The sequence below is a fragment of the Mauremys reevesii genome, linkage group 2 (assembly GCF_016161935.1).
Source record: "Mauremys reevesii isolate NIE-2019 linkage group 2, ASM1616193v1, whole genome shotgun sequence".
Taxonomy (NCBI): Eukaryota; Metazoa; Chordata; order Testudines; family Geoemydidae; genus Mauremys; species Mauremys reevesii.
In genome coordinates, this window is record NC_052624.1 from 287,590,355 (window position 1) to 287,603,325 (window position 12,971).

The following is a 12,971-nucleotide window of genomic DNA, read 5'->3' on the forward strand; positions in this document are numbered from 1 at the left end:
TTGCTGGCTCCTGTGCCGCTGCAGCTGTCTATGCCGCTGCCTGACTGGCTGGCTACCTTTATAGGACCCCTAAGCAGAGAAGCCCCACCCCCTAATCAGGGCTCAGCTTCTCTCCCAGCACACTGCCCCACCACCCATAGTAGTAAGATAGAACTTAACACTATCTGTTCACTTTCTCTAAGTTTACCATCATTTTTTCTAACAGTTTTAGTCTTAGTAATTAATATAGTTAATTTATGAAGTGTCTTGTACCCAGATGGCAGGATCTCGGGGTTCTTTTTGGTCTGACTAGAGGCTCATTGTAGAGGAACTTTCCTACCTGGTCAAAAGATTTCAATCTCATCTTCATAGAGCACGTGCGCACCATGAATAGGATCCATATGAACAAAGACTCAAAGAACTATAGATACACCTGGGTCCTGATCAAGAACCTCCCTCTTCCCCCAATCTAACTCTATCAAGCAGTTCATGACCAAGGCCTAAACCTACCTTCCTGAGTCTGTTCTCGCAACCTGAGCCTGGCCAGGGACAGTTTCTCCTCTGCTTTCTCAGCAGCCAGACGTAGAGTCTCCACCAACATCTCTGCATCACCAATTGCCTAAAGTAAGGAAATACATTAGGACAAGTTTCAGTGTGGTAGCCGTGTTAGTCTGTATCAGCAAAAAGAATGAGGACTTCTTGTGGCTCCCTAAAGACTAACAAATTTATTTGGGCATAAGTTTTCGTGGGCTAAAACCCACTTCATCGGATGCATGATAATAGCCCACCTTAATTGATGAATCTCGTTATAGCTGGTATGGCAACACCCATTTTTTCATGTTCTCTGTGAATATATATATCTTCCTACTGAACTTTCCACTGTATGCATCCAATGAAGTGGGTTTTAGCCCATGAAAGCTTATGCCCAAATAAATGTGTTAGTCTCTAAGATGCCACAAGTATTCCTCATTCTTTTTGCATTAGGACAAGTTTTTCATAGATTTTAAGGCCAAATGGGACTATTGGATCATTTAATCTGAACTCTTGTATAAAACAGGCCATAGAATTTCATTCCAGTATCGATCTCACCAATACTGTATACAGAAATAAAATCACCACCCTACTTTTACGCACTACTTCCCTATACACCTAAGGATTGCATTAGACTCTTTTGCCACAGCATCACACTGGGAGCCCATGTTCAGTTGCTTGTCCACTATGACCCTTAAATCTTTTTCAGAGTCACTGATTTCCGGGATACAATCCCCCATTCTGTAATAGGGGCTGCTTTGTTTCTAGAGATATGACCAACCCACTTCACTCCATATGACTACTTGTCATTGTTTACCACTCTACTAATCTTTGTATCATCCACAAATCTAATCAGTATTATTGGTAGTCCATCCCTGGCGATGACAACGATATAGTCATAGTTTTCATATATGGCTATGCATATGACTGAATCCTGATGCACAGAGTCAATCGCACTGAGGGCATGGGAAGTCTGTATCTATGATGTTTGATTATGCAGCTCTGTGGTGCCTTTCACATGCAGCCTGGAGATAATTTCATGATTCTTCAGATTATCCTTGAAGTGCTTATACGGACGACGCTTCTTTCTTTTGCCCTGACTCAGTTCCCCAAACAAGATCTGTTTTGGGAGACAGTGGTCTTCCATTCTGATGATATGCCTGGTCCACCTAAGTTATGTTCTCAATAAAATTTCCTCAATGCTGGTTGTGTTTGCTCTCTCAAGGACTTTAATATTCCTGCCAGCAAATGCTCATTATTGAATGGAGGGAGTGCATGTGAAATTGCTCAAGCTGTTTAATGTGATGTCTATAAAGAGTCCACATCTCAGATTCATACAGGAGAGAAGTTAGAACCACTGCACTGCAGATCTTCAATTTGGTGGAGAGATGGATGTTGTGTTGGTTAAGAACTTTTGTTCGAAGTCGACCAAGGGCCTGGCTGGCTTTACTAATTCTGGAGGAGATTTCCTTATCAAGCGAACCGTCACTTGAAATAGTACTGCCCAAATACTTGAACTGATCCACATTTTTCAACTGTGTGCCATGGATGAAGATGGCTGGCACTGGGGTATTGGAATGAGGTGCTGGCTGGAACAAGACTGCTGTCTTCCCAAGACTGATGGTGAGGCTAAAGAGTTGGGATACTTCAGAAAATCTATCAATGATGACCTGATGTCTATGAGCCATCAAGGCGCAGTCATCTGTAAAAAGTGCCTCAACAAGAAGCCTCTCCAGCATCTTGGTCTTAGCATTGAGTATTTGAAGATCAAAGAGCGAGCCATTGAGTCAGTAGCAGATGTATATCCCCTGATCCAAGTCCCTTGTTGCATGGCTGAGAACACAAGCAAAGAACAAGTTGAACAGCACTGGAGCAAGTACAGAGCCATGTTCTGCTCTAGACATTTTTCCTGGACCTGCCTTACAAAAAAGATCATGTTCATAGTACTACAACCTGGTCTGAAACCACACTGCGCTTCTGGCAGATTCTCCTCAAATATGTTTGCAATGAGTCTGTTCTGTAGAATGCAAGTTAAATCCATGCTGGGGCCAAAGAAAAGGGTATGCCAGGATTGGTTCGATGAGAACAACAAGTACACCTCCAAACTCCTAAGTGACAAGCAGAAAGCAGTTGTTGAATGGCAGAATGAACTCACTTCCATCTCAAAGAAAGATAGGTTTAAGTACCTACAGAGCAAGGCCCAGTCTGAACTAAAGAGAATGCAGGATGAGTGGTGAGAGAGGAAAGCTGCAGAAGTCCAGCATTACGTAGATACAAACAACGCAAAGATGATACTAAACTACTCAAGATAGTTAAGACCAAAGCAGATTGTGAAGAACTTCAAAAAGATCTCACAAAACTAAGTGATTGGGCAACAAAATGGCAAATGAAAAATTATAATGTATAAAATAAAAAGAAAAACATTAAAAAAAATAAGATAAAACTATACACAATGATGGATGGGGGGCTTAATTTAATTTACGAGTCAGAAAAAGATCTTCTTGTTATCGTGGATAGTTCTCTGAAGATGTCCACGCAGTGTGCAGAAAAAAAAAAAAAACAGAAAAGGGATAATAGAAAAAAGGGGAGAGAAAGAAGAATAAGATATTATTTATATTATATTATATATATTATATATGCATCATATCTCATCCACTGTGTAGTGGTGTGGTGGTCTCCTCACTCAAAAAAAAAATAGAAAACTAGAGAAAAAGAGAGGAAAAAAAAGAGCAAAAATTTAGAGGGTTTAGAGAAGGTCCCATAAAGGAAAGATTAGAAAAGGGGGGACTCTTCAGTTTGGAAGAGAGAAGAAGAAGGACATGATAGAGTGAGGTATAAAATCAAGAGATGAGTGATGTTGTGGATAAGGAAGTTATTTACTTATTTATATTAATACAAGAACTAGGGGTACTAAATGAAATAATAGGCATAAAGGTTTAAAAAAAAAAAAAAAAAAAGGCAGTTCTTCTTCACGCAGAACTCAGGAACTCCTTACCTGAGAAGGTTGTGTGGGGGGGGACTATAACAATTAGGAAAATAACAATGTTAAAAATTAAAGGGCTAAATTAAAAAATGCTATAAATATGGCATGGAATGGAATGGTGTCAGAGGATCTGTCTGAGTGGCTCTGGAGGATGGAGAGGATGGAGATGGAGAGATCATGAGATCATTGGTTCAATTTCACACTCCCATGGTGCTGGCACCTGGCATGGGCCACTGTTGGTAGACACCTTTGGTCTAGATGGACCTTTGTTTTCTTTGTTCTTATGTTCTTATGTTCTTTGACTCTCTTAAAGCAGTCTATGGACCATCTAAATCTGGCACGGCCCCCCTTAAAGTCGACAGATGGCACAACCCTCATCAAAGACAAGGAGGGAATCATACAGAGATGGGCTGAATACTACAGTAGTCTATTCAATAGACCATCCACAGTGGATCGGTGTGTCCTTGACCATTTACTTGAGAAACCTATCAAAGAGGATCGCAATCTCCCTCCATCAGTTGAGGAAGTTATAAAAGCCATCAAACAACTGAACTCTAGCAAAGCATCTGGAAAGGATGGTATTCCAGCAGAACTGTATAAAGGAGCAGGCCCAAAGGCTATCGAGATGTTTCATGACATCCTGAGTAGCATTTGGGAGGAAGAAGAAATGCCACAAGACTTCAAAGATGCTATTGTATCACTGTTCAGAAACAAAGACAGCAAAGCCGACTGTGGAAACTACAGAGTCACTACTCTCCTCTGTACAGCAGGCAAAATATTAGCTCACATTCTACTGAAATCAGTAGTGATTTTACAATTACTTCCAGATCATTGTCAAAAATACTGAATAGCATCAGGCCTAGTGCTAATCCCTGCAGAACCTGCTAAAAACACTCCCATTCAATGATGATTCCTCATTGACAACTACTTCTTGAGATTTGTCAGTTAGCCAGTTCTTAATTCATGTGTGCTTTATTTATATTGTATAGGGCCTAAGTATATTACATCTATGTACTTAATGTTTATCAACCAACATGGCTTGGGGGTTACCCTGGGAGGGGAGACCCAGAGCGGGGGTACTGCAGAGGGCAGAACACTGAGCTAAAGGGCACTGGGGCCTGGGAGGGATGTGGAGCCTGAGGCAGGCAAGACACCAGCCAGCAGAGGGTGCTCCTGAGCTGGAGTTGAGCTAATTCCCAAGATGACCAGCAGGAGGTGCTGCACTGGTGAGTGTAGACCTTGCTACAATACCCCAAATTAAAAAACATAGTAAGAGAACCAAAAGAATGCCACTGTGGCTAAACAACAAAGTAGGGTCAGTCCTGGGGTCTGGTTTTGTTCAATATCTTCATTGATGATCCGGAGGATGGCGTGGACTGCACTCTCAGCAAGTTTGCAGATGACACTAAACTGGGAGGAGTGGTAGATATGCTGGAGGGTAGGGATAGGATACAGAGGGACCTAGACAAATTAGAGGATTGGGCCAAAAAAAGTCCTTGTTGAACCTCATCAGATAAGTGCAGAGTCCTGCACTTAGGACAGAAGAATCCCATGCACTGCTACAGACTAGGGACCGAATGGCTAGGCAGCAGTTCTGCAAAATAGGACCTAGGGGTTAGAGTGGACGAGAAGCTGGATATGAGTCAACAGTGTGCCCTTATTGCCAAGAAGGCTAATGGCATTTTGGGCTGTATAAGTAGGGGCATTGCCAGCAGATCGAGGGACGTGATCATTCCCCTCTATTCAGCATTGGCGAGGCCTCATCTGGAGTAGTGTGTCCCATTTTGGGCCCCACACTACAAGAAGGATGTGGAAAAATTGGAAAGAGACCAGCGGAGGGAAATAAAAATGATTAGGGGGCTGGAGCACATGACCTACGAGGAGAGGCTGAGGGAATTGGGATTGTTTAGTCTGGAGAAGAGAAGAATGAGGGGGAATTTGATAGCTGCTTTCAACTACCTGAAAGGGGGTTCCAAAGAGGATGGATCTAGACTGTTCTCAGTTGTAGCAGATGACAGAACAAGGAGTAATGGTCTCAAGTTGCAGTGGGGGAGGTTTAGGTTGGATATTAGGAAAAACTTTTTCACTAGGAGGGTGATGAAGCACTGGAATGGGTTACCTAGGGAGGTGGTGGAATCTCCTTCCTTAAAGGTTTTTAAGGTCAGGCTTGACAAAGCCCTGGCTGTGATGATTTATTTGGGGATTGGTCCTGCTTTGAGCAGGGGGTTGGACTAGATGATCTCCTGAGGTCCCTTCCAACCCTGATATTCTATGATTCTAAATGATATTAGGTTTTTCTGACAAGACTTAATTTGTTTTCCTTTTAGAATATTGATACAATACAGGCACTCCTTCAGTCTTATAGAATTTCTCCAGTATTACAACTAGTGGAGGGTGTGCCAGCACTGCACTGTTCCCCCAATTAAGAATCAGATTAATAGAGTTTAAGACCAGAAGGGATCACCAAATTATCTACAGTAAAACCTCACAGTTACAAACACCTCAGGAATGGAGGTTGTGCAATACTCTGAAATGTCTGTAACTATGAACAAGATGTTTTGGTTGTTCTTTCAAAAATTTATAACTGAATATTGACTTAATACAGCTTTAAAACTTTACTATGCCAAAAAATGCTGCTTTTAACCATCTTAATTTAAATGAGTCAAGGACAGAAATTTTCTTTACCTTGTCAAAACTTTTTTTAAACTTTCCCTTTACTTTTTTTAGTAGTTTATGTTTAACACAGTACTGTACTGTATTTGACTTTTTTTTTTTTAAATCTCTGCTGCTGCCTGATTGCCTGCTTTCGGTTCCAAATGAGGAGTGTGGTTGACCAATAAGTTCATAACTCGGATGTTTGTAACTGAGGTTCTACTGTAGTCTGATCTGTATGTCACAGGTCACCAACACCACAAGAATGAATTGAAAGAGATTCCCTATCTGAGCAACTATTAAGTGGGTGGACCTCGGAAGGTCCTCCTTGACTATTAAACTATTACACGTGGGATAGTGAAAAATTCTTTGATGTCTCCAAAGCATTTGGATGCCATCTCTTCCTCTGACTCACACACAAAGGTCAAAAGTCTTTTCTCATCCTACAATAACTTTGTTTATGACAGGGTTGCTTCAACTACCCCAGAGCTGCTTGGGGTAGTTAATTTGCTATAATAGCTGCAGAAAAGGAGACTGAATTATCTGCTGCAATACTTGAGATGTGCTGTGAATACAGCAGAAGAACAGGTTCATTTGTCTTATTCTGTAGGTGTTTCATTAGAGTATGAACTAAGGAACTGCAATTTTTATCCTCACAAAGGTCATAGGTTTTTGTTTAAACATTGGTTAGATTTTCTCTATACCATTTCTCTGTGAAAATGCCAGTCTGGATAGCCCAGAAAATTACTGAGGGCTTGGCTACACTTGCAAGTTGCAGCGCTGGGAGTTACAGCGCTGGTCGTGCAGCTGTGTAGGGACAGTGCTGGTGTGTGGCCACACTGACAGCTACCAGCGCTGCAGTGTGGCCACACTTGCAGCATTTGCAGTGCTGTATTGAGAGGTGCATTGTGGGCAGCTATCCCACAGAGCACCTCGTCCCACTTTGGCGCTGTGGGTTGTGGGAAGGGGATGGAAGGGTGCGGGTCATTCCGCTTCCTGTCCCAACGCCCCGTGGTGCATCGCTTCGCATCCCAGCATTCACAGTTTTTCCGGCCACGTTTGGCGCCATTGTGAGTCTCTTTCTGTTTTTTACTCTCTGTCTGTGAATCGCGATTTCTGTGGGAAATGGAGCCCGAGCTGCTGAGGACTGTGCTGATGAGTGTCGTCAGCACAACACGTTTGGCAGTTGAGCTCTTCCTTCAGCTCCAAAGTGACAGTGAGGAGTCCAACGATGATATCGAGTCGCCTGCCGCGTGTGACACTACAGCGCTTGTGGCATTCACGGAAATGCTCAGCACCGTTGAACGCTGCTTTTGGGCTCGGGAAACAAGCACTGAGTGGTGGGATCACATCGTCATGGAAGTCTGGGATGACGAGCAGTGGCTGCAGAACTTTCGTATGAGAAAAGCCACTTTCATGGGACTGTGTGCTGAGCTTGCCCCCACCCTGCGGCGCAAGGACACAAGATTGAGAGCTGCCCTGACGGTGGAAAAGCAGGTGGCTATTGCAATCTGGAAGCTGGCAACTCCAGACAGCTACCGGTCGGTCGGGAACCAGTTTGGAGTGGGAAAGTCGACCGTTGGAATCGTGTTGATGCAAGTTTGCAGGGCAATTAATCGCATCCTGCTAAGAAGGACCGTGACTCTGGGGAACGTGCAGGACATTGTGGATGGCTTTGCACAAATGGGTTTCCCTAACTGTGGAGGGGCGATAGATGGGACGCATATTCCCATTCTGGCACCCCCCCACCTAGCATCCGAGTACGTTAATCGGAAGGGGTATTTCTCTATGGTTCTCCAGGCACTTTTGGATCACCGTGGGCGTTTCATTGACATTTACACAGGCTGGCCTGGAAAGGTGCATAATGCACGCATCTTTTGGAACAGTGGCCTGTTCAGGAAGATGCAGGCAGGGACTTATTTCCCAGACAGGAAGATCACAGTAGGGGACGTTGAAATGCCCATTGTGATCCTTGGAGACCCCGCTTACCCATTACTGCCTTGGCTCATGAAACCCTATACAGGGAAGCTTGACAGGAGCAAGGACTGGTTCAACTACAGGCTGAGCCGGTGCCGAATGACTGTGGAGTGTGCTTTTGGGCGTTTAAAAGCCAGCTGGAGGTCCCTGTATGGGAAGCTAGACTTGGGGGAAAGCAGCATCCCCGCGGTTATATCCGCATGCTGTACCCTCCATAATATTTGTGAAGGGAAGGGTGAAACATTCAGTCAGGCATGGACCACCGAGGTTCAAGTCCTGGAGGCTGAATTTGTACAGCCAGAGAGCAGGGCTACTAGAGAGGCCCAGCACAGGGCTACAAGGATTAGGGATGCCTTGAGGGAAGAATTTGAGGCTGAAAGCCAACAGTAATGTTTGCTGCCTTGCATGGGAGTGAAGTGCAGTGGTTACACTGTTAGGATTCTATTATCCCTAACATGATTTGCAGTGACTGTTTCTTTAATGGGATAAGGTATCTTTCACTATCTGCAATAATAAAGACTGTTTTCAAAGCCAAGATTTATTTTATTGAAAAGAAAAAAACTTCATTGACAGACACACAACATTTCAGGAACCTAGGGCAGGGGGGGTGGGTTGGTGAACTGTACAGTCACAAGTTTGCATATGTCCTGTCTGCAGTGCTGTGCAATGGCTGCTGCACTTCAGGGTGCATATACTGCATGGTAATGGGGGTTGAGTGCAGAGGGTAAGGGTCGTAGTTCTCAGGGCTGGTTGGTGAACGTACAGGTGTTGGAGGCAGCTGGTGGTGGTAAGAACCTGGATGCTGGGGAAGGGGGTTTGGAGCTGACATTGGGGCAGAAGAGAATAAAATTTGGGATGGGGGGGGCTGTGGGGCAGCACGGGACTGCTCTGCCTGCATGGCTACGAGTGCCTGGAGAGAGTCCGCTTGGCGCGCCAGGATGCCTAGCAGCTGGTTTGTGCTTTTCCTCTTTGCCACAGCGTTTCTCCACCAATGTCTCTGGCGGATCCTGCTTTCCCTTTCTCGCCACTCCTGCAGGTGTTTACTCTCTCTAGCAGAGTGATCAATAACTGTTTTCAGCATGTCTTCCTTGGTTTTTCGCGGCTTTTTCCTCAGATTCTGTAGTCTCTGTGCTGTGGTGGAGCTTGGCAGTCCAGCAGTCAAGGTCACTTTTGGAAGGCAAAAATGGCAACAGTTAACAGGGTAGCATTGTTCATTATCTCATCCAAACAGTAATTCCCACACACTGAAGGAGTTTACAGTCTTCACTTTAGCATACTTTTCCCATACCAAATAAGAGCACACATAACACAACAGGAGCCACGAAACAGTGAGTAAGGGGTACTGATTGCTTCAGGGCTGTGCAGGGGTTTCTGTGCGTTGGGGACAGCAAACAGCTGCAGGGGGGATCTGCACTAAACAATCTCCCAACATTTTCCACAGGAGTTACTCCTGGAAGATATCTCGCTGCTGCGGGTCACCAGGGAAGAGCGGGAAGGTCTTCTACAGCAATGCGGATTCCGCCCTGGCCCCTATGCAGCTTGCCTGTGTGCAGCAATGGTCCCCCCACCCCTCGCGGCACAGTGGCGCGGACGCATTAGCCTGACTGGGACAAGGACCACAGTGGCTCTCCCTATAAACCTGCGCAGGCACATTGCCCACGCTCTGGCTGAAACTTTTGAGGAGATTACTGCAGCCGATTACCGCGACGTGATAGACCACATCAATGGGCTATTCCACATCTAGGCATGCATGCATGCAGCCCTAACCCCCTCCTCCTCTCCCGAAACATTTCCACCCTGAAAATAAAAGCCGCTTACCGGTAACCCACTCCTCTGCTTGTCCTTCAGCAACTGCTGGCTGCTGCGATTGGCTACCTTCCTCCTGGCTTGAGAAGAGCTCCTGGCTGCTTGCCTCTTGGGACTCTGGGGTGTCTTCCCCCATCCCAGTAGCTTCACTCACGGTTTCCTCCCCCCCCCGCCGCCTCCTCCTCCTCCTGTCCCCCACCCTGCTCAGAAGTGTCCATCGTGGTCCTCGGATTGGCAACAGTTACAAAGGTGAGTAACCCTCTTTTCTTCTTCGAGCGCTTGCTCATATCGATTCCAATTAGGTGATTCCCAAGCCTTACGTAGGCGGTGGAGTCGGAGTGAGATGTTGCAGAATGCAAAACTGCTGAGCCAAAGGCTGCATCATCTCTGGACTGTTGGACCAGTGCATAATGTGAGGCAAAGGTGTGGACCGAGGACCAGGTAGCTGCACGACATATCTCCTGGAAGGGTACGTGAGCCAGGAAGGCAGAAGAAGAAGAAGCCTGAACCCTGGTGGAATGTGCAGTGAGGGGCGCAATGGAACATGGGCCAAGTCACAGGAGGTGCGGATGCATGACATCACCCAAGATGAAATCCCCTGGGAGGAGACAGGTAGGCCCTTCGTTTGGTCTGCCAGTATGACGAAGAGTTGGGGCGTTTTACGAAAGGGCTTTGACCGCTCGATATAAAATGCGAGTGCCCTATGGACGTCTAGGGAGGGCAATTGTTGCTCCCTTCGCGATGAGTGTGGCTTCGGAAAGAAGACTGGAAGGAAGATATCCTGGTTGATATGAAAGGCCGACACCACCTTAGGGAGGAAGGCCGGATGTGGTCACAACTGCACCTTGGCCTTGTGAAACACAGTATACGGTGGGTCCACCGTGAGAGCCCGAAGCTCGGAGACTCGTCTGGCCGATGCAATGGCTACAAGGAAAACTGTCTTACAGGACAGGTATAGCAGTGAGCAGGTTGCCAGTGGCTCGAATGGGGCAGTCATAAGTCTGGTTAGAACCAGGTTGAGGACCCAGGTTTTGGCGGGGCGGTGAACTTGGGGGTATAAGCGCTCCAAGCCCTTGAGGAACCTAGAAACCATAGTGTGCGAGAACACGGAGCGGCCACTCTCCCCTGGGTGGAAGGTAGAGATGGCTGCCAAGTGCACCCTCAATAATGACACCGCCAGGCCCTGCTGTTTGAGAGACCAGAGGTAGTCCAAGATGGAATGGATCGGGACCTCAGTGGGAGTAACATTGTGCGTGTCGCACCAGCAGGAGAAACGCGTCCACTTGGCCAGATATGTTAACCGAGTGGAAGGTTTCCTACCACCCAGGAGAACCTGTAGTACCGAGGCAACGCAACTCAGATCGGTTTAGCCACGCAGCAGCCATGCTGTGAGGTGCAGGGATTGCAGGTCTGGGTGGTGAAGTCTGCCATGATCCTGCGTTATGAGGTCTGAGCAAAGAGGCAGGGGAATCGGGTTGGCTATCAACAGGTCTAGCAACATGGTGTACCAGTGCTGCCTGGGCCACGCTGGAGCGATCATGATCAGGCGCGCTCTGTCCCTGCGGAGTTTTAGCAGGACCCTGTGAACCAGCGGGAATGGTGGAAAAGCGTACAGCAGATGGCTTGTCCACGGCATCAGAAAATCATCCAAGATCGAGCCCGGGGAGAGGCCTTGGAATGAGCAGAACGTCTGGCACTTTCTGTTCTCGCGAGAAGCGAAGAGGTCTATGCGGGGAAAGCTCCACTTCCGGAAAACGGAATGGATAATGTCCGGACGAATCGACCACTCGTGAGACAGGAAGGATCTGCTGAGGCAATCCGCCAGAGTGTTCCGGACCCCTGGGAGAAAGGACACTACCAGGTCTATCGATTGGGCTACGCAGAAGTCCCAGAGCTGGATAGCTTCCTGCAAAGAGGGGAGGACCGTGCTCCTCCCTGCTTATTTATGTAATACATGGCCGTTGTGTTGTCTGTGAACACTGAGACACAACGGCCTTGTAGGTGCTGCTGAAACACGTGGGATGCAAGGTGGACTGCTCTCAGCTCTCGGACATTGATGTGCAAGGCCAGCTCTTGAGCTGAGCAAAGGCCCTGAGTGCGAAACTGACCAAGGTGAGCACCCCAGCCGAGAGATGAGGCGTCCGTCGTGAGGGACACTGAGGGGTGAGGTGGATGGAACAGCATCTGTGCACAGACCAGGGAGGGCGTCGACCACCAGTTGAGGGAGCCTAGGATGCTCGGTGGGATCTAGACGATCATGTCTATGCTGTCTCTGCCTGGGTGGTACACCGAGGTGAGCCACGATTGGCGTGGACGGAGGCGAAGCCTGGCATGTTTGGTTACGAATGTGCAGGCAGCCATGTGACCCAGGAGACCTAGGCAAGTGCGAGCCAAAGTTGTCAGGAAGGTCCATAGACCTTGTATAATTGTTACCATCGCCTGAAACCGAGGCTGAGGTAAGCAGGCCCTGGTGAGATTGGAGTCCAGGATGGCCCCAATGAATTCTATACTCTGTGTGGGAACCAGAGTGGATTTCTCTATATTGATCATCAGGCCTAGACGCAAGAATAGGTCCTTGACAATGCCCACATGACTGGTAACTTGGGCCTCGGAGGTCCCTCGAACGAGCCAATCGTCTAGATACGGAATGATGACAGTTGGCCACAAACCAGAGGTACCTTTTGTGTGGAGGATAAATGGCGACGTGAAAATACGCACCCTTCATATCGAGGGCGGCATACCAGTCTCCGGGATCCAAGGATGGGATGACGGTCCCCATGGATACCATGCGGAACTTCAGCTTTATCATGAACTTGTTGAGCTCCCGCAGGTCTAGGATAGGTCTGAGACCTCCCTTTGCCTTGGGGATTAGGAAATAGTGGGAGTAGAACCCCTTGCCCCTTTTGTCCCTTGGTAAGTCCTCTATAGCTCCGATGGTGAGGAGCATCCGCACCTCTTGCAAGAGGAATTGCTCGTGAGAGGGGTCCCTAAAGAGGGACGAGGACGGAGGGTGGGAGGTGGGAGACAAAATAAACTGGAGGCG

General features: G+C 47.1%; 1 protein-coding gene across 3 annotated transcripts in view; it reads right to left on the reverse strand.

The window, feature by feature from the left end:
- Positions 1 to 12,971, reverse strand: part of IQANK1 (IQ motif and ankyrin repeat containing 1) — a 153,292-nt gene that overhangs the window by 34,020 nt on the left and 106,301 nt on the right. For all 3 annotated transcript variants that reach the window (XM_039527860.1, XM_039527859.1, XM_039527858.1), the window contains exon 11: positions 490 to 598. In XM_039527860.1, the coding sequence (XP_039383794.1) occupies positions 490 to 598 (109 nt within the window). The remainder of the gene's footprint in view (positions 1 to 489; positions 599 to 12,971) is intronic.